This window comes from Aspergillus tanneri (genome assembly GCF_003426965.1).
Source record: "Aspergillus tanneri strain NIH1004 chromosome Unknown AapTan_4_pilon_pilon_pilon, whole genome shotgun sequence".
Classification (NCBI taxonomy): Eukaryota; Fungi; Ascomycota; class Eurotiomycetes; order Eurotiales; family Aspergillaceae; genus Aspergillus; species Aspergillus tanneri.
In genome coordinates, this window is record NW_022984631.1 from 3,581,783 (window position 1) to 3,603,032 (window position 21,250).

A 21,250-nucleotide genomic window follows, 5' to 3' on the forward strand; every position below is an offset into this window, starting at 1 on the left:
TTCGCAGCGCCGACCGAGAGGAATTGCTCATGCTGTTAGGTGGAGTCGCATACTGAATCACTAGCGGTGGTCGTGAGCTTCGGCAATCTGGATCCCAGGGGAAAAGGAGAACCTCTGAGTCGTACTCGTTCTCGCGCCTCCACAGAAACGAAACAGGGAAAGCTGGCTTTGGGATTCAGCAGGGAGGTTAATGATGGCGTCGAGGAAAGAGCCTAGGAAGGCAACCGAGATAAAGTCGACGAGTAGCAGCCGGAGGACAGACTAAAATACGAACGGGTGTACGTGTAGGGTGGGTGGTGGTAAGAAGAAGCCCAAGCGCAGCATCTTCGATAGAGAGAGCATTGGTGCGAGATCCAAGCCAGAGCAGAAAACGATCAAGAGATCGACTATTATTGAGGTGAAGCCATAGCCGACGCCTTATTGGCCTGCTGGTCGCGACTATTGATTAATCCGCTCCACCCCGCCTGGCAACGTCATCAAGCATCGCGCTGCATCGTGAGTTAAAGTATTCAGCTGATGCAGCATTGACCTTCGGTGAGGGGGTTCTTTGAGATCGGACTAATGTCTCCGGTCATCCACACGTATCTATTTTTTGAACGTCCAACTATTCTCGCCTCATAAATCAGGTAGGTATATGTACAATTGAGAATTTGAGTTCAGAGAAAAAGAAAAAATTGACCATCATGTAGAAGATTACAGTACTACCGTTTTGCTCGCTTCTTCTCCGGCTCTATTTCCTCATCATCACTGATCTCCCGGTAGATTGTCGTAGGCTGCGTTTCTTTCCACGCCTTGGTGAACACCGGATCCTTTTCCGCCTGCTCCGCATATTTCAACAGTGCTTCCCGCGGGTCCTCATCGCGCATCGAGCTAAGAGGAATATTCTCCCGAATATGTCTTTCATCCGGCTGCGATTTCGCAAAAGGAGTCTGGGCCGGTAGGTGAGGCCGTCGCGGATCCCTCGGGCGACCAGAAGCCGTGAGTCCGATGGTCGGGTGTCGAGCAGACCAGGTAGACGAGCTGTAATGAGGTACTCCGTTCGACCCGACAACGACAGAATCACCTGAAATGCCCTGGCTGAGGTCCATGGTGAGAGCTGGGTCATCATCAATGTGGCGACGTTTGGGAGCCTTCGACATGACTAACGCGGCACCCTTGGTCGACATGTTCGGGTTGTAAAGCACATGGGTCTCCGCATTCGCCGAGCCAGTGATAATCTGGTTGAGTTTCTCATGCCATAGGACACTGATTAACGGAGACCCTGGAGTTACCGGTGTAACCAACTCTGGCTTCAATGTGGCTGGGTTCAAGATATGTAGATGGCCAGTCTCAGATCCCGTGAGGATGTTTGCGGACGTAGGCGAGAAGATGATGTTAGACGATGGGTATCGGAATGAACTAGATGGATGTGCGGCCGTTGTGATAGGTTGCTTGAATTTCCTGGTATCCCAGAGCTTGATGGTGTTGTCTCCGCCTTTAGTAATGACAAGTCTCCCATCAGAACTGATGTCCACACTGCTTGTCCATGTATCTCGGGTATGAGCATCCCGGACTTCAGCACTGGGCCGAGTAAACGGTCCATTTCCGCCCCACATCATCATGCTTCCATCCAGCGCGGCAGCGATAAGTACATTTGGTCCTCCTTGTTTTGGGGAGGCCCACCTGACGGCGGTCATCTTGCTCCGACCAGCGGATCCCGCTACCTTGGATTTATGCATAATTACCTCCTTCTGAGATCTTCCTATATTGGCATCCCAGATGCGGACAGTACTGTCCGATCCGGCGGTGACACAGAGGTTCTCATCTGTAGGCGACCAATCTCCACTAGTCACCTCTGATATATGGCCTTTAGTATGATGTAAATCTCTCAAGTACATATCGCCTTTCACGAATTCCGTGATTGTTTCTCCATCGCGATCCAAAATTCTCGGTTGTGGAGTAGCAGAGACGACCATAACATAACTTGGCGACAGAGGATTGAATGCAGCATAATGCACGGCATGCGATTCCTGCACGGCAGACTGCTTCTTCGCGGAAGGATCAACAGATTTGAATGCGCGCACGGTTGACGGAGTCATGGAAGCAAAATCATGAAGTTTTATCGTACAATCAGTCGACCCCGTAATCAGTCGCGACCCGGATGGATCCACGGTCAGTGTTGTCACGGAGCGATCGTGGGTTTTAAGGGTAAGCTCATGGGAGACAGGAAACTCATCCTCCTCGTCGGAATCGTCATCGGAATCATTTGAATCACCGTCGCTCTCATTACTATCATCGTCTTTCTTTTTTTCGTCGCTGGGTTTGGTGTCAGTATCGACAACCGCGGATATCAAATCCTTCCCAGACGCCGCAGAGATCTCTGCCCGCTTCGTGACGTTTATCTGAGCATTAACATTTGCTGTCTTTTCTTGCCTGCCAAAACTGGTTGGGAAGAATTTCTTGAACGCTTCCTCATCAAAACCGTCCATTGTGTCTGGCACTGTCTGATGTAACTGTTCTTTCGCATGCGCAGAACTGACTGGAGGCGATAGCTATGATGTTTGCAGGGTTAACATCATTTGCACTGTTTGCTTTACTTTACAAGTCCGACTCGTCGTCATGCCAAGATCTGCCCGACATGGTAAATCCGCCATAATTATTTAGCGTTTACGGCAGTAGCAATGATGGATGGTAAGTACCCGACCAAATAATAGGGAATTACGATCCCAGTTCAATTAGAATACATCCCTAGTACATTTCAACCCAGAATGGTACGGCTCCTTCGATCTAAACTAGCCCTAAGTACACTTGCTCCATCTACAAATACAATCCCTCCACAGGACCTCCATCCTGTTTGGTCTTCATGATTCGTTCTCTGGCTGAACGGAAATCCTCCATTTGCACCCTCATGCGGCGCTCTCTCAGCGCCATCAACCCAGCTTCGGTGCAAATGGCTCTGATATCGGCACCGGAGAGGTCATCCTTCTGGTTGATAAACTCATCAAGGTCGACGTCATCACTGAGGGACATCTTCGAGGTGTGCAGGGTGAAGATCTTCTTCTTGGTGTTTTCTGGGCCTAGTTAGCAAAAAAAAAAGCCATAGCAAAACTATTCGAGGGTCTGCTTACGGTCTGGATTCTCAAAGAGAATCTTCCGGTCGATACGACCAGGACGAATTAAGGCAGGGTCTAAAGTCTCAATCTTGTTTGTTGCCATGATCACCTTGACATCACCACGGTCATCGAAACCATCTAGCTGGTTAAGCAGCTCAAGCATGGTCCGCTGAATCTCCCGTTCACCACCCGATGTAGAATCATAACGCTTAGTACCGATGGCATCGATTTCGTCAATGAACACGATAGAAGGAGCATGTTCCGCAGCAACTTGAAAAATCTGTCGCACCAAGCGTGGTCCGTCACCGAGGTACTTCTGAATCAGCTCACTACCGACAATCCGAAGGAAGGTGGCACTGGTTTGGTTCGCAACTGCCTTTGCAAGCAATGTCTTTCCCGTACCTGGTGCACCGTACAGGATGACACCCTTTGGCGGCTTGATGCCCATTTCCTCATACAGTTCGGGATGCAGCAAAGGAAGCTCGACGGACTCTCGGACTTCCTGAATTTGGCTCTCCAGGCCACCGATATCCGCATAGGATTCGGTGGGTGCTTTATCAAGTTTCATTACTGATACGAGAGGGTCTGATTCTTCCGTCAACACACCGACCACCGAAACGGATTTGTGATGCAAGAGAATGCTAGCACCCGGCTCCAGCAGGTCCTTGTCAACAAAAGACATAATCGAAACGTAGTACTCGGGGCCCGTTGCGCTCGAGACGATCGCATGGTCATCATCGATCAATTCTTCCAAATTACCGACTCCCATAGGACTGCCTCTCATGTCATCGACTCGGCCTCTCTCGTCTGCATTTCGATCCATGATATCAAAATCACCTCGGCTAACAGTATCCTGTGTAGCCTGTGCCTTAGTCTTACGCAGACGCTCCATATTCTCCACGTATTCTTCTTCTAGCAAAAGGTGGTCGTGGACCCGTTGCATTCGCAGATATCGCAGTTTGCATCGTGAAGTCGGGTAGATATCGGGTAGCTTGGAAGCGGTGCTTGGGCCGGCAGCCTTGCGCTTCTTGCGACCAATACGGGTGGTGGGTGGTGGAGGTGGTTCGTACTTAGGCTTGTCTTTCTGTGTTCCAGGAAGCTGGTCAGTGGACGGAAAATGGTAATGACAATCGGAATGAGCACTACCTTCTTGTCTTTATCATCCCTTCCATCACCACCGGGGCCTCCACTGATATTAGACTGCTGGTTACCCTGATTTCAGACATGTTAGACTCCTGGAAGGGAACCTGACAGGGCCGTGATGCAAAGTGTTTGCTTGGATGCTCACCATCGTCTCAGAGGAGACACGAAAATATGCAATCGACTGATCGTGGAATCAAAAACACTCTAGATCTAACGTGGCTGAGAAATGGAGAGTGTGTAGATAGAGATGGGCGGATGAAGAGGGAAGGATGGTTGAGAAGTGTTGGTGATGCTGAGCTGGGGAGCTGTTGTCGCCATCAAGGCGGCCTTGGCGCTTTGTCAGTGTCCAGCGCGCCACACGTGATCCATGTGCCTTGGTGCCTGGGCCGATCAGTGATGGGTCTGCTGCCCCAAGCTATTGACTAATTGCTGGTAGTACGTATGTATTAATCCAGACTATGGCAGGGAATCGGTACCTTGGGTATTGCTGCTGCAAACACTGCATGTCGAGCGCAGATCCAGAATGCTATCTAACTTTTAGCCCATTCTTCCTAGTCTACTGACTCTTCGATTCCTTTCGCTCTCACAATCTCTCAGGATTTCACGATCTCCCAGTTCCCCGCAGTATCGCTTCTCTCATCGTTACAAGAAGTGCCCCTCTAAAACAGGTGAGGCTCTTTTCTTCCAGCGTCTACTTCTATTTTCTTTTCTTTCACATCTTCCGTTCATTGGTTTAAATTCATCGTCCTGTATTCCATAGCCTGTGGCAGCTTTAGGATATCAAGACTAACGGCCTGGACTTGTAGTTGCATTGGTCCCTCACCTCGGCCTTCTTTTACCCGCTCCAGTATACCGTATTCTTTCTTAATCCCTCTGCCGTATAAGAGTCTTTCTCATGGCTTCCAATCGTGGTCGGCGAATTGCGAAGGAAATCGCCGATATCCACGCGGATGCCCATTCTCAAATCACAGCAGAGCCAGTCGGCAACGAAGACGACATTACGCATCTTCGGGGGTCATTCCCAGGGCCCCCAGGCACGCCATACGAAGGTGGGACTTATAAAATCGACATCAAAATACCAATAGATTACCCGTTCCGGCCACCCGTGATGAAGTTTGAAACCAAGGTCTGGCACCCCAATGTCAGCAGCCAAACGGTGTGTCTATCATCCTCACCCAATCTACGTTGGGTTGCTCTGGGGTAGCCGTCTAACAGCTCTTTTAGGGTGCCATCTGTCTTGATACCCTATCGACAGCATGGTCGCCGGTTCTCACAATCAAGTCAGCTCTTCTGTCTCTCCAGTCTTTGCTGAGCACGCCAGAACCCAAAGATCCTCAGGATGCTGAAGTTGCATCTATGCTCCTTCGGAAACCGAAGGAATTTGAACGTAAGGCCCAGGAATGGGCGTATATTTACGCCGGAGCTCCAAAGAAGCAGGGCGGAGAAGGAAGTGGCGGAGCGACAGATGAATCACTACGCCAGCAGGAGCTCAAGTCAAAAGAAGAGCGGGAAAAAGAAGACCTGGCTAAGTATGTGTTTCATGATTATTTACTGTCTTTTGTTTAACTGGAATGTTTCTCCTAACTTGTCTTATAGGTATGATGGATATAATAAAGATTTAATTGATCGGTTTTGCAGTATGGGGTTTGACGTGGACCGCGTTGTGGCAGCTTTCCGGTATTATGACATAGATCAGATGAATGGGGAGGATTATGAGCTGGAGGAAGGTTATATGGGCGACGTTACGGCACGGCTTCTGGGTGAGCCGTAGATAATTAATTGCTTCTCGAGGAGAGAGAGGGTACATCCTCTCGATTTGTTCTTTTGGGTTACTCTTCACTGTTCCCTACAAGTATGCCCGGACGTTGTACCTTGGAAGCCACTCCCTCTTGCTTATGTTGGGATCTCCCTTGTTTATTTTATTTTATTTTTTGTTTGTGCTGCTTCTATTTCCACTTTATATTAGCATGGAGCAACAGAGGATAAGAATGCGAATAAAGAAGTTTCGCAGTTTGTGTATCTTCTCCAACGTATCGATAAGCACGTGGATCTGCGTCCCGCCACTTCATTCTCTGCTGGGACTCTCGGGCATGGATCGATGAAGCTAGCCACAGGCTCGAAAGACCCTCTTTGTGGGAAATAATTCCCTCCATCATTTCACTATCTGAAGGATCTCGAGGGTAAAGAAAACTCTTACAGTTCTGACTCCGCGTTATTCACCATGATTGAGGACGATATCTATCGCTCCTCGTCTCAATTCCGATTCTGGTCCTTTACCGAGACGTCGTTAAAATCTCTAAGAGAAAAAACAAATTCTCTTGCAAGTGATCGTGTTCGAGCTGCCTTGCGAAGGGCACGGGAGTCGCGACAATCAGCTGCCTCGTCTGCAGCAGGGACACCTACACCAAATGCGAACGGAAGCGATGCAGATAGCAAGGGAGGCGAAGAGAATGACATCGAATGTTTGACACCCGAAGAAGAGCAAGTGCTAGTGAGATATTTCTGCGAACAGCTCGTGGAGCTTGGGGAGAGCTACAAACCACCGTTGCCGACAATAGTGAGAGTACGTGATCCCTATCGCGTCCCATCGATATCTTCAAGGACAAGTTTACTGAGCGATTCTATTTACCATAGGCTACGGCAATACAGTACCTTCGTCGCTTCTACCTCACCAACTCGCCCATGACCTATCATCCCAAAACAATTATGCCCTGTGCCCTCTTCCTCGCCACCAAGACCGAGAATTATTACTTATCTCTACGACAGTTCGCCGAAGTAGTTCCCGGCGACACCACTGCCGAGGACATCATCGCTCCCGAATTCCTCGTCATGCAAAGTCTGCGTTTCACGTTCGATGTGCGTCATCCGTTCCGCGGATTAGAAGGCGGAATCATGGAGCTCCAAGCCATAGCGCAAGGCGTAGCGCAACCAACACCTCATTTCCCTGAACAGAAACCAGAAGATCTACGGCGCAAACTCCTCTCCCTCACACCGTCTGCGACAGCAGCCTCGTCCTCATCCATCACAGACCGCCTCGCGCGAGCTCACCACACGACGCGTGAACTCCTCAAATCCGCTGCGCAAATGACGGACGCATATTTCCTCTACACGCCTTCACAGATCTGGCTCTCCGCCTTTCTTATTGCAGACCGTCCCATAGGTGAATTCTACCTCGACGCCAAACTCGGCGGACCTCTCGTCGACCCCACTTCCCAACAACAAGGGAACCCGCTTTCTGACCTTCGAACGAAACTTACCCGGACCCTTGCCGACTGCTCCGCCCTCCTTCAGTCATATAAACCGCTAGCTTCCGATCCAGATCAAAAGAAGAATCTAAGACGGATTGGAAAGAAGCTATACCATTGCCAGAATCCCGAAAAGGTGAACCTAGCGGGTCAGAAGCGGATTCCGACGGCCGCGGTAGCAACACCTGCATCCGGTGAAGTGGGCACTTCAGAAAGTGAAATGGAACGTCTCGCCAAGAAACGGAAACTTGAGTGTGAACAGAAAGATAAGGAAGCCAAGGATAATTTTGGAGGGGAGCTTGTAGCACAACGAACGAAGGAGAAAACACCGCAGGAATAGTCGCCAGTCGGGGATGGGAGCGGTACATACCACGGGAGAAGAAAATCAGATACAATGGGCTAAGCTATTTCAGCTGGGGAATTTGTATAGTTATAAGGAATGGGGTGAAAATCACAGGGTTGTGATCTGAGCTGGAATAGCCTAGTTCCATTTTAGCTAAATATACCTAATAGGATTATACCATTCATCCGGATATTAGACCTCCATTAGAGAGGATGTCGTATGTTGGATCTTAAATATTAGTGGAAATATTTTGTTTAGATACCAGAGTTAATGATAAGGTCCAATTAAAGGAAGCTATAAAGATAACAGCATCTAGGGAAAGACAACAGCTTTTGACCCAAAACATTATACCCTTCTATCATCTATTATTCCAAACGGTACCAAGCATGTAGCTACCAAGCAGGTACCTATCGAGACATCGATCACCCGAGGACGGAAAACGATAACACAAAGCCGATTCCATCCTCCTATGGAGATAAAAACCTACATGAAAGGAAATGCAAGTCTATAACAGGCGGACACATGTTGGTATCAGAAACGAAAACAGGAATATCAAATTCAGCCCTCAAACGCTCAGGTCTAGTAGGGGATGAGGTATGAAACAGTCCATCTAAAAAACAAGGAACCCCAAAGAATAAGAACAGATGTCTCCCAAATGTGTAAAAATAAAATGAAAACCACCTTCATGATTGGTATCGCCCAGGACGGTTCATCTCTCCTGTAAGAAACTTTTTCCCCTACAGCTTTTTGTGCTCATTGTCATCTCTAACATTCCAATCATAAGAAGAAGTATACGTCCTTTCGTCAGTAGCAGTTTAGACTGCACCCGAGTCAATCATCTTCTTGCGAAGATAGTTCTTGTATTCACCGATGCTGCCATCCCACCGGCGAATGGTCTTGTTCTCACAGACCATGATGTCCTTGGCGATCTTGTCGAGCAGTCGGAAGTCGTGAGACACCACAACAACACCGCCGCTGAAGGCGTTGATGGCATCAGCCAAACTGTCTATGGTGGGGATATCGAGACCGTTGGTAGGCTCGTCAAGAAGAATCATGTTCGGCGACTCGATCGCCAGCAAAGCGAACACGATACGGCTCTTCTGACCTTCCGACAGAGTACCCATCAGAGCGGTTTGAGCTTCACCAGTGAGACCGTAGCGGCCAAGCTGCTGGCGCCAGTACTGGTAATCTTGACTCTTCTCGGGGAATTTGTCGCGGACGAATTCCAAACTCGACTTGGTCAAGTCGAGCTGTTCAGCAGAATGCTGGCTGTACATGCCCAGTTTCAAGTGAGTGTGACGGCTAACACGACCACCGATGGGGTGCAGCTTGCCAGTCATGAGACGAAGCAGAGTAGACTTGCCGACACCATTAGGTCCGACAAGGGCAGTTCGAGAATCCATATCAACACCAAAGTCCAGATGCTCATAAAGGGTGTCCGACCACTGGCCAGAGTAGGAGAAACTGACATCGTCGAAGGACAGGACAGGAGGAGGAAGCTTCTCCACATCGGCGAAGCGGAAGGTGAAGACCCTGTCAGGAATAACGGGCTGGATGAAGCCATCGGCTTCCATTTTGTCGAGGATCTTCTGGCGGGACTTCGCCTGTCTGACTAAGTTGGCGTAAGTACCAGCAGAGGCAATGAACTTCTTGATGTGAGCAATTTCCTCCTGTTGCTTGTGGTACGCCTTCATTTGATTGGTCTCCTGTTCGGAACGCGTCTTGTGGTACGAGTCATAGTTACCACCATAGTACAGGAGCTGCTTCATCCGCATGTCAATCATGTTGGTGCAGACACCATTCAAAAAGTCCATGGAGTGGGAAACAAGGACCAAAGTACGTTCCCACTTCTTCAGGTATTCTTCCAACCACACACAGGCCTCAAGATCCAAGTGAGCGGTGGGGTCGTCCAGCAGAAGCAGAGATGGCTTGACGAACAGGGCCTTGGCAAGGGCAACACGCATACGCCAGCCACCAGACATGTCCTTCGTCTTCTTGTTGATCGTAACCTTGTTGAAGCCCAAACCTGTGAGGATCAAAGAAGCGCGAGTGTGGAAAGTAGAGGGATCCATTTTATCCATACGCTGGGAGTGGAGTTAGTCGATAGTTGAGAGGGCTGACCCAAGAATGAGAGGAAAAACGTACATCATACAAATCTTCGAGGATGGGACTCTCGGGGCCTTGCTCCTCCAAAATCTGCTCAGCTTTCTCTTCCATCGATTTCAGTTGGTTTTCGGCCTCGGTGACAACCCATTCCAAAGCACCCAGGTCCGTAGGAGGGGCTCCTTCATTCAGGAGATAGATATCAATGTGATCAGGGATCGGATATTCACGGTGAGCAATGGCCTTGAGTAGGGTGGACTTTCCGCAACCGTTCTCTCCCAGCAGACCATAACGACGACCGAAGTTAAGTTCCAGGATGGAATCGGTGATAAGAACCTTTCCGTGGAACACCAGCGAGGCAGAGGTGATTTTGGTATCGCGAGAGGAAGCCAACGAAGAGAGCACACCAGTGGTGACACGATCAGAAAGACCGTGCTTATCCATCTGAGCCGTAAGCTTCTCGACTTCCTTCATCTTAGCCTCTGTGGTGGCGGGCTGGTCCTCGGTGGGAGTGCCAGGAGTGCCGGGAGTGCCAGGGGTCTCCGTGCCATCGGTGGCAGCACCGGCCTTGGACTTGCCAGCCTTCTTCTTAGTGTCACCATCGGCGGCACGCTTTGCCAAACGAGCGGCTTTCGAAGCAGACACCATCTTGCTGGTGGAGGAGAGATATGCGGGACGAGGTACGCGTGGATGTGCGGGAAGGAGGGGGGTGGCGGCCAGAGAAGAAAGCCTGTCGTAAAGGCGAGAGAAAGGGGAAAAGAGGTTTAAAAAAAAAAAAAAAAAAAGGAACACAATTAGGTGGATCGAGAATAGCGGGGTGAGAGGGTCGACCGAAAAGACTTGGGAGTGGGGAGGGAGAAAGTTCCTTGGAAGCCCTTATCGATAGAGAACCCTCGGAATACCAATCCTCTGTTAAAGAAGCTTGCCGGCTATATACAGCAAGATCGAGGACTCAAAAGTGCGGTCGGATGGGGCGATTATCGAAAAGGATAATGCCTTGCTGATGGTGGAAAGGAAGAAAGGAAAACGGAAGATAGAGAAGAAGAGGGAGAGATGTAAAAGGATGATGGCGAGGAAAACGATGGACTTCAAAAATTCCTTTCAGTGGGCTGCCGAGACTCTCGCTGGTGGTTGAAATACGTCATCGAAGCAGCGTGGCGAAGCCTAGCCTGATTGGGCATCAATTTCACGTGATTTAAGCCTTACGCCCAAGGCAGCAAGGCAGATTTCCGCATTTGCTCACTAAAAACAGCACAGAGATTGGTTGTTTAGCAGTTCTCTTATTTATACAACTATTAATACTAATTATTACATTAATTAATAGTTATACTAACCATGTTAAAGGAAACATTTTGCAGGAAATCAAAAACACCAAAAGGGCCGTAAACTACTATTTTGAAAGCTACCTTTTACAAGACTTGTTCGAGAGATATGTAAGGAAGTTGAAGGCTGTTATAATAGTAGAAAATATTAGTGGCAGCAATTATTAAGGCACTTTAAGAAGCATCCGAGGCAATATTTTCCACTGAATTTACTAATGTGTATACTTCTATAATATAATTACGAGCATCTGGCGTAGATATGGCCCCGAGGATGATCAATGGGTACACCCAGAAAAAGTTGCGGCTAACAAGTTAATTAATAAATATAAACAGTCGACCTAGGTAGGGTCCCCCATTTAGGACGGAGATGCTAGCCACTTGAACCCGTTTAATATAAAGTTTCCTTTTTCTTATTCAATTATTGTATGTATTACCTTTCAAGTATAATAGCTAGTGAGAGGACGATCGTCTTCTTTCTCGAACCCCCATATGTTACGATCTTCAACAGAGGCATAGAGCAAATAAAACAAACCACGGGTCTCCTTGACTCGATGCTTTAAAACTTTACATCGCATAGTTAATGTACATGAGTCTGTGAGGGACCATCAATCGCTCTGAGTGTGCTCAAACTCCGCTTCTTTGGATCACAAGGCGACTCAGAATTGGCGTTTATTCACAAGCGAGAAGTTAGCTGATATTTAATACTCTAGATTGTAAGGGAACTAGCGATACCTCTACTGCATTATATCTGATATATCAACTGGAGCACATACGGAGGCAGGGAATGATAAAGATCCATTAACAGATCTCTTAAATCCCGATGAACGCAGGGAATTACAGTATGACGGCTGTGATAAACGGCGGTTTAACTAGAAGCAGTTGAAGTGCAGGGTGGTGGATATTACATTAACTACTCTACTTCTCTGAAAAATAAATAAGGAGCTAGCTAGTACTTCCGTATCTTTTCTAAACTAGACACTAGTGTCTTTCAGGCCTTTTTTTTTTTTTTTTTTTTTTTTGCCGGGTTCTAACATACTGCAAATCATATTCCCTTTAGCTGTGAGTTTGGTCCCCTGAAACCTCCACACAACATGATTATTCCTGAATTGGCGTCACGGCGTCTTTTTAGTGTAGTGGTGGTGCTGTTGACAACATGTTTTCCCACATCTTACTAAACCCCATGCGGCGCTAAATCCATTCTCCTGAAAATAAGCAGCATAAAGAAACTGCTTAATAACTATACCCACTACTCGGACAACCCTTTCACAGGCATAGGTATGGCAGTAGTCCCACAATCCTTAATACTACTACAAGTTTACTGAGCCCCAATCCCTCCCTTCTTTTCCGTCCAACATCACTCAAAGTTGGGGCCATAAACCTTCCAGTAAAACCCACTGGAGCAACCATAAGGAGCATCCTTATAGCTACCCTCTTACTCAAAACATTAAGATCTAAGCTCTCAGGATCATCCTTAATCACGGTTGTATTAATTACGGACTGGTCCAACACATCCATAGTCGCCAGCGATACACCCTTCACCACCTAATTGTTACCCAGTGGGCGATCTTGCGAACGTCGCTAGGGGCCACGCCCTGGGGAAGATTATTAGGATCGTAAGCCATGACTTCGATGTCCCCGCACTCGAGTACGGGGTCTCCAATGATGGTCGAGAGGGTCATAGCTGACGATAGGGCAATCGTGCCCAAGAGGCTGATAGAGATCAAGGTTGGGGCATTCGAGGAGGGTAATGTCAGCGTTTTGTGGTCATATATCAGAGTGTAAGTTGAGAAACAAAAGACCTATTAGCACTGCGTGAAACTAGAATTTGTGGATAAGTTTGTAAGCAAATATCTGACGGTTTTTAGAGATGAACAGTGGGAAGATAACTCGACCAAATGGAAATATTCTTTTATAACTCTTGCTGTCGGGTCCCGGTATACACCGAATACTAGTCTTTTCGTTTAAACAACTATTGGCTGGTTAAGTGGACAATTTTGCTCCGATATATACCACACTCTTAACAAGGAACAGTATTCTATTGGCTCTGTTAGCCTCTAACCCCATCACAAGGGTCAAAGCAGCTTCTGATGTGTTGATGTAGCCAAGAAATACCTACTGTAACTGGGCAACCGCCAATAACACCTGTAGTCGGTCATGAGATCATGCCGCTTTTGAGTGGTACAGTAATACCTCTCTATATATAACTCCTCATATAACGAAAAATTGAGAAAGAGTGGCTTTAAATCAGGTAACATAAACCCTTTTAGCTACTCGTAAGCCAAGTCGGCTTTCGAAGTCACAGGTAACCATCATCTATCTATTTTGCAGTATTCATAAAGAGTAAGATAGTCGAATAAGGTGCATTTCCCCTTCTCAGCCCAACAAGGAGAGGGGAAACGCTCAACATCAGCCCACCCTGCAAATATCTTTTTCGGCTTTCTCGAATATCCGCCCCTGACACGAAAGACAATGCAGAACAGATAGTCGAAGCGTGTCGGCCCTAGTATAACCCAAAACCAAGCCTATGTCTATCCCAAATCCAGAAGACCAAGGGGTGCTGATGCAGCATTACTACCCCAGAATACAGAAACCCCTACACTATCCCACGTAGTAAACATTACAGAGAAACTATAACTACATTAACTTAATAATACTCCTCCTTGGGAACTAACCTATCCCTGAAATCTAAGCTGGGGAATTCTACCTGGTGGAAGGTACGGGCTACACATGTCATGCCGGCTTTAAATATAAGAGTAAGAATTGCATATTGTCAGACAAAACAGATATTATGATGAAGTTTCATCAACCCGATTTAGTCCATTAACTTGAAGATTAAAACATAATAGGCTAAGGTAAAAAAAGTCCCATAGTTATGCCAAAATATCTTTTAAAAGAACCATCTTGGGAACCAACTGCGGACGGCACCGGGATAAGGCGTGTGACCCAAGGGATGGTTTTTTTACTTGCTATATCCGCTGCAGTAACCCCCTCGGGGAAGTCATTTGGATCAAATTCCATGACTCATAGGGCTACGCACTCGGCCTTAGCATCTGGAGCGCTAGCAGCTAGGGTTGTAGTTGTATAACACCAAGCAGCAGATACGCAAGGATTATCATGTTGAAGGCTTCTGATTTTGTTGTTAATTCGGGAGGCATGAACTCGATAAGACTAGAACTTATCTAACATGCTCCGGTGATTATATGCTGCAAAGTCTGCATAAAGACTAATTTTGTTGGAAATCAGTCGACGGAATTGGTCCGGATGCTAGGAGAAATAAGACAAGCTTTTACTGAACGGCTGGTAATATACCCGCTAGGACGAGAGCTTGCCCCTGGTGGTAACTCTGCCTCTTATAAAACATGCATTGACGAATTAAGATACCAGGCTACATGTTCAAAGCCGATTGATTGGCTGGAACTCTCGCGTGCTGCCGGATATTGATATTTCTGTACAAAATTACAGCTCGGTCTATTGGATAAAAATAAAACTAGAAAGCAAAAGTGGTATATTGCTTGAGAAATAAGAGGATTTCAACAACTGTGTTCTTCGCTATTTATTTCTCTTTCTAGGATAGGTCAGGTAATCAAGACTGCAGCAGTCAACATCGGTGACGCCAGTTCTATTTTCACAAGAGCTGTAAGAGTATGCCTATAAATGAATGACTCAACTCAAGCACTGGCAAACCAGAAAATATCAGCTGAATGAGCGTACTATCATGAAAATTACTCGGAGATAGCAACGCCTTGGTTTTCATTGCGTAAGCTGTAGTCCACTAACTATACAATTAGGTACTCAATTTCTTCCAAGAGCTGATAGGCCTTAAATACCTATTTACGGAGTACATACAAACGATTGATACTAGTCAAATGTGCCTTTGAGTGAGATGGATAATTCAATATGCAAGGGGAAGGCTTGTTTATAATTTCATCAAAGAGCCGCCTCCCCTTTCAGTTGCTTCCATATCTAGATGCTGCCTGTTTTTCTGTATACCAAAGCCGTATCGTGCTACGTTCTTTCGGATCGAAATGCCTGCCTAGGCAGGTGCAGATTATATATCCAAGTACAACACTCATAGTTCGTATATAGCCATCGTATCATATTAGTTAATTATCAAAGTATTATTCGCAGGATTCTATTGCTGTATTCGTTCGCTAATTCGTTCCAATATCTCCATCTCTTCTGCTGTAATCCAGATATTATCAGGCACCAAAACCTTTCCCTTTTGGATGACGACCTGAGCTGGGACACTTGCCCCAATCTCATCTGTACTCGATGCTCTATCATTACCCTTTTCAACTCCATTAGTCTCGCGATCTTCGATTTTCGGTCGTGAAAGAGGAGTAGGAGTCCACCAATACACCGGAAACCGCCGTTGGATATTATTGATCAATAAGGCCACGCATTGCATAAGCACACATCCCAGAAGCATAACAGGGATCAAAAACCAGCCGATACTGGAGCCTTCCGTCACGGCTAACAAGGCGGTTGCCCCAGCAGGGGGATGCACAGTGTTTGTTAAAACCATAACGGCAGTAGTGATGGAACAAGCGAGAGAGCCTCCAAGTTCGGGCTTAATATTTGCATTTGGATTCAATGTAAAAAGCTTTCCAATACCAATGCCAATGACGCTGGCAAAGAGTTGGCTTAGGATTGCATTTCGTGGCTGGGCAAAGGGTGATTCAATAGCGCAAAATTCTAGCACCGCGACGGCACCCTAGGAGGATGTTAGTAAAGACATATTTTAATCTAGAAATAATCGAAGGAAAGTGATAGTAACCATACAAAACTAGCCACAATAATAGGGGCATTCTGACGAAAAGATGGAACATGCATAGAAACCTCGGCAACCACTAGTACGCCGCAGAAAACCCCAACGAGAGACCAGAATGCAATCAGAATATTTCCAAGGGCTTTTGGAGGCTTTCTGCCTCTGTATCCCAGGAAATGAGAGACAGGACGAGGCAGCCATCGCCAGGGGGGGCCTGGAAGAAAAGGATTAAGATAGGCATCTATATCAACATGCCAGCGAGAGAAGTCGATATGCCTAGACATGGTGATATCGGTACTGATGAATTTCAGTCGAAGAGGCTCTTATGCTAGACCAACAACATAATAATAGGATCCACCTGTTAAACCAAGCTAAAAAGCTTAAGACCAGCTGTGGGAACGGCGATATAACGACAGGCGCTATCAATTGGACGGTGCCATGGGGAATGAAAGAGAACCACACAGCATGGAACAACCGGAACCACTTCTGTGCAAATGAGCAAAAGAGCTAAAGCACTGAGTAGGTTTTTCTATAAGAGGAACTCCTTATGCCCGAAACCAATGGGAATGGCGTAATAGGAACAATTGCTGGCTTATAATACCCAAAGAAAACAATACATCGCCGTATTTCATAGGTGTACGGAGTACAATTGGAGTAAGGAGTAACACATTTTTAATGCCATGTGGGCTGTCAGGGGAATTTAACTGTTCTGACCACAACTTCAGTCATAAATACTAGTATCATGTACGGAAAAGTCGGGCAGGGACTTCAGCATGACACCAATCGCATCTCCGCGGAACAAGCCAAGGAAGCCCTAATAGCGACAATTCTCGGCAGGGCAAGAGCATCAGAAAAGAGAATTATTGCCAGAATGCTGTTCTTTCCCCCTCAGTGTATTTACATTGAGTAACAGAAATTCCTGTTAGGGCTTAGTGCCCCGCTTGGAAGCGTATTTCCACATTCATTCCCTCGATTACCCATGTCCACTTCTGCCTAAGGCAGCGCTTACAGTTGCCGATCTATCCGGGAGCAAAGTATTTATTGTGTCACTGATGGCCATGAGGGCATGGTAAGTATGTATATGCTACCTATATATATTCATCTATATCAGCCGAGCTCTCACATCTAGATCAAATTTCCCGACCGTAGAAGAAATGGAATCAGCATATCATTGGCATAGTATTTTCTACATTAAATCATCCGACCTAAACATCCATAGTCTTGCCGAGTCGAGAACTCTCTTTTGCCAGTTCGATAAGTCGAATAACTTCACGAGCCTCCGCTCCGCTGGCAGGAAGATCGCCCTCGCCGGCAAGAGCCCGGGCGAGCTTCCTATAGTATTCAGTCCAAGTTGGTGGCTCCACAGTTGGAGTGATTTCCTTGACGGGTTTGCCGTCCTGAATCGTGGTGAGGGTACCTGAAGCAGTGGAATTAGCCTTCGAGCGCGCAAGATCCATTTGATTATTTTCCTGGATGAAGTATGCATACCATATCTTTCACTAGGTTCCCGACCATATGCACTGTCACCGGGTTTCATTCCCACCTTGAGCTGGTCCTCTTGGATATCGAGGTGGAACTGTTGAGAAGGTAGACCGTTAGCATCCCGGTCCTGTACTTCACCCATGAATGACTTTTAGCCCGCATTTTCATACCTTCTTGAAGCTACCCTTTTCTCCTCGAACCCAGAATCTCAATTGCGCCTCCTCCGGACTCACAACGCCCGCCTTTACCGTGACGAGAAGGCCACTCTTATAGTGCAGCAGTACAGTGAATGAATCCTCGAAGCCTGTAGTGTTCACTTCTCTTTGAGAACCAATGAACCCGGTAACTCGATCTGGCAATCCTAGCAGATGTACGGCCTGGTCCAACAGGTGGGCTCCCAAATCATAAATTGCGCTACCGCCAGGAATGACCTTGTTCTTCCACTTGGACGCATCAGCAGCAGGCTCCTGGGGACGGTGGCGATCAAAGTGAGACTCGTATTCCACCACGCGACCAAGAGAGCCATTCTTCACCAGCTTCGATAGCGTAACGAAGTCCGCATCCCACCGACGGTCTGTACATTGTCTGCGTTAAACTCCAATCACTTCAATTGACATGTAATGCCACGTGTGTAATATGCAAAGAAGTAAGACATACTTTGGTATACAGCCAACAGCTTATTCTGCTTCTTGGCGACGGCAACAAGTTCATCGGCTTCCTGGGAAGTAGGGGTAAATGGTTTCTCGCAAACAACTACGAGTCCGAGAAATCAGCGAAACCAAGGTTCCATTGTCACGTTTCATGGATAGAGCCTCACCATGCTTTCCATTCTCCAATGCCAACTTGGCCAAACTATAATGTGAATCTGGGGCCGTAGTAACAATCACCACGTCGACAGCTTCGTCTTTGACCATGTCCTCAGCGCTCCTGTAGGACTTGATTCCTGGGTGGTCCTTCTCCGCATCATCATCAGGTTTCGGTGTACGCTGCACCACAGCATAAAGGCTTAGCTGGGGGACCTCATGGACAAATGGGATATGGAAAACTTTGGCACTGAGCCCGTACCCGACCACTCCAACGTTCCAAGTTTTCGATACCATAGTGAAATTGACCGCAGAGAAGCCACTAATGTAGACCTGGTAGGAACAAGAAATTTTCTGAAAAAAAGGGGAGAAATACGGAAACCAACGAGTTCATCTATTTATATGATATGGTCTAGTTAAGCTGAATGCCCAAGTGCTCGTAGAATAGTAGCAGGTGCGGGGGAAGGTCCTGGCGATGCGAACCTTTGGGTCTGGCGGGGCACCAAAAGCCGACTACGTCCCGACTCGGATTTCTCTCTCTGTTGCCGATGATGAGATAGTAGACGGACACCCAGTTTGTGGGTTAAGGACGCCCTCCAACCCTGTTTAGGAAATAACACCCCACTTCTTCATTAAGTATAGCTGTTCGCGAGGCACAATTCTCTGAATTCAAGGGGCTCAGGCGAGCTGACTATCTAGATGGGTGACTAAGTGAGGCCACGTGACCATACCGAATACGGTAGGTCCCTAACACCCCCTTGGCCGAAGCGTGCTCACCCAGCACCATTACATACAGAATCGCGTGTAAAGCAAAAAGCCAAAAAGCCAAAAAGCTAAGCTAAACCTATATTATCGAGAAAAGCCATGAATCCTTCGGATTGAAGCAATTTAGTAAGGCCGTCCGCAGCGTTGTCCTTACTAGGGCATAGCCGAATGTTAATAATGCGGTCCGCAGCGAGCTCGCGTGTATAATGATACCGAATATCAATATGCTTAGAGCGCTTGGTGGTGACCGTTGAACTGATGAGATCCTTGCAACCTTTATTATCAATGTGGAATGCAATGGGGTCTAAAGGCGCAGAGTAGATCTCTATTTTGTTAAGTAGGCGACGAAGCTATTGAGTTTCCCGAGCTGCGTCCGACGCCGCCATATATTCTGCCTCATTGGATGATAAGGCAATCGATGTTTGTTTGGCAGATCGCCATGATATCAGGGCACCGGCTAAAAAGTACGATATAGCCTGATACTGACCGACGATTATGATGAGGACCTCCCCAGTCCGAATCGGTATAAAACCAGTGGTTGCGGTAGGGGTCCATTTGACATGCGAAAGGTGATACCACGCGTACAAGATCCTTTTAAATATCGAATTAAGTGTTTGGCCGCTCCGAATGCCTTTCTGGTAGGGGCCTTGTTAAATTGCGCTAACAAGCTTGCGATACACGCAATATCTGGACGGGTTCTTGAGGCAAGCCATTAAAAACTACCCGTAAGTCGATTATATTCTTCGTTAAGGGTGGGATCGGGGTCGTCATCGATAACTAAACCCGGATCTGTAGGTAAAGAGACTGGATGGGCATCTGCGAACCCTGCCGAAGCAACGAGATTATTAATATAAGATGTCTGCATAAGCTTAATCTAACTATCAGATTGAGTAATCTCCATGCCGAGGAAATGCTTGAGGTGAGCTGTCTCTTTAATCGCGAATTTTCGCTGCATTGCGCTTAGGAGCCATTTTGCGTCTGTTTTAAGCGCTGCAATAATAGCAAAATCATCTACATGAGCAGTCACATAGAGATTCTTGCGAGATTGGTGAATCCATAGGCCTGGGTCGTAGTCGCTTGTTTTAAAGTCCAAAGCTTTAAGATCACTGCGGAGACGGTCGTACCATATACGTGCGGAAGGCGCGAGACCGTACAGGGTGTTATTCAGCTTGCAAACCATGGTGTTAGGATCACCCTTTTAGAAGCCGGTTGGTTGGCGCATATATATTGGCATATTAACTTTACCATTAAGAAACGCCTGCACCGCGTCAGCCTGAGCGATATACCATTTGCGATAAGCTGCAACCGCGAATAGGATATTAATTGTTTGGGGATAAACCACTGGCGAATATGTCTCCCCAAAATAAGGATCTTGCTTGACCAAGTTACCACGTATAACCCAACGTGCCTTGTATTTGAAAGTGCTGTCATTGAGGTCTTTAATGCTAAAACCCAACGGCCAGGGATAGGCTTCAAGCCTTTAGGCATAGATTGCTTATCAATCAAATCCCATGCCTTAATTTCGTCAAGACGGGAAGCTTCAAGCTCGCAAGCTGCTAACCATCTATCTTTATCGGGTGATTTCATTGCTTCCTGCCAAGTATTTGGAATCGGGGGCCGATTTGCCCTCAGCAGAAGCAGGCGAAGTAGGGGTAAATCCTGCGAATGGAGCAAAGCCTTTAGCAGGTCGAACCCAGTCAGATTGTCCGTTATCCTCCGCGGGAGAATCCCCATGAGATGCAGCGCTTCCTGCGCGAGATGTTCAGGGTCCGGAGGTACGGTAGAATTAATCAGTTTTTCCGTAGGCTGTTCCCTCTGAGCCTGTTCGTTGAATGAAACATGGCCAGTCCGAATAACCTTGTTTGTCTCTTTGATGTAGACCTTATAATTGGTTGAAGAATTGCTGCCGATGTAGATGCCTGGAGCGCCGCGGCCAACAATCTTGTTGAAATCTTGATGTCCTGGGTCGTTATAATACCAAACACAACAACCAAAGGGACGAATGTGAGCAATCTGCGGATACTTGTTAAAAAATACGGAATGCGGTATAACATGCTGCGAGGGCTAAATATCTGGATTGGTAGATACTTCCCCTGGAACTAAGTAATCTGCGTACAGCGTAGTAGACGTAGGGAGGGACGTTGTTTGTAATATAGACTGCGTGTTGCATGGCGTCCTGCCAGA

General features: G+C 47.1%; 6 protein-coding genes across 6 annotated transcripts; 2 read left to right on the plus strand and 4 right to left on the minus strand.

Annotated features, from left to right (window-relative positions):
* Positions 1 to 701: 701 nt before the first annotated feature.
* Positions 702 to 4,383, minus strand: ATNIH1004_006358 (uncharacterized protein; the record flags this gene model as incomplete). The annotated part of the gene is made up of 5 exons (XM_033570993.1): positions 702 to 2,514; positions 2,807 to 3,050; positions 3,108 to 4,176; positions 4,239 to 4,304; positions 4,381 to 4,383. 5 exons carry the CDS (start codon positions 4,381 to 4,383, stop codon positions 702 to 704), a joined length of 3,195 nt encoding a protein of 1,064 aa, XP_033427025.1.
* A 747-nt stretch (positions 4,384 to 5,130) lies between these two features.
* On the plus strand, positions 5,131 to 6,006 carry UBC1 (E2 ubiquitin-conjugating protein UBC1; the record flags this gene model as incomplete). Its single annotated transcript, XM_033570994.1, has 3 exons — positions 5,131 to 5,391; positions 5,460 to 5,764; positions 5,832 to 6,006. The coding sequence occupies 3 exons, from the start codon at positions 5,131 to 5,133 to the stop codon at positions 6,004 to 6,006; spliced, it is 741 nt and encodes a 246-aa protein (XP_033427026.1).
* Positions 6,007 to 6,456: 450 nt separating this feature from the next.
* Positions 6,457 to 7,820, plus strand: ATNIH1004_006360 (TFIIH complex kinase subunit CCL1; the record flags this gene model as incomplete). The annotated part of the gene is made up of 2 exons (XM_033570995.1): positions 6,457 to 6,798; positions 6,870 to 7,820. 2 exons carry the CDS (start codon positions 6,457 to 6,459, stop codon positions 7,818 to 7,820), a joined length of 1,293 nt encoding a protein of 430 aa, XP_033427027.1.
* An 818-nt stretch (positions 7,821 to 8,638) lies between these two features.
* Positions 8,639 to 10,574, minus strand: ARB1 (ATP-binding cassette family ATPase ARB1; the record flags this gene model as incomplete). Its single annotated transcript, XM_033570996.1, has 2 exons — positions 8,639 to 9,907; positions 9,969 to 10,574. The coding sequence occupies 2 exons, from the start codon at positions 10,572 to 10,574 to the stop codon at positions 8,639 to 8,641; spliced, it is 1,875 nt and encodes a 624-aa protein (XP_033427028.1).
* A 4,806-nt stretch (positions 10,575 to 15,380) lies between these two features.
* Positions 15,381 to 16,300, minus strand: ATNIH1004_006362 (HPP family protein; the record flags this gene model as incomplete). Its single annotated transcript, XM_033570997.1, has 2 exons — positions 15,381 to 15,962; positions 16,031 to 16,300. 2 exons carry the CDS (start codon positions 16,298 to 16,300, stop codon positions 15,381 to 15,383), a joined length of 852 nt encoding a protein of 283 aa, XP_033427029.1.
* A 921-nt stretch (positions 16,301 to 17,221) lies between these two features.
* ATNIH1004_006363 (putative NAD binding Rossmann fold oxidoreductase) lies at positions 17,222 to 18,598 on the minus strand (the record flags this gene model as incomplete). The annotated part of the gene is made up of 5 exons (XM_033570998.1): positions 17,222 to 17,433; positions 17,505 to 17,592; positions 17,669 to 18,072; positions 18,156 to 18,251; positions 18,316 to 18,598. The coding sequence occupies 5 exons, from the start codon at positions 18,596 to 18,598 to the stop codon at positions 17,222 to 17,224; spliced, it is 1,083 nt and encodes a 360-aa protein (XP_033427030.1).
* Between the last annotated feature and the right edge of the window lie 2,652 nt (positions 18,599 to 21,250).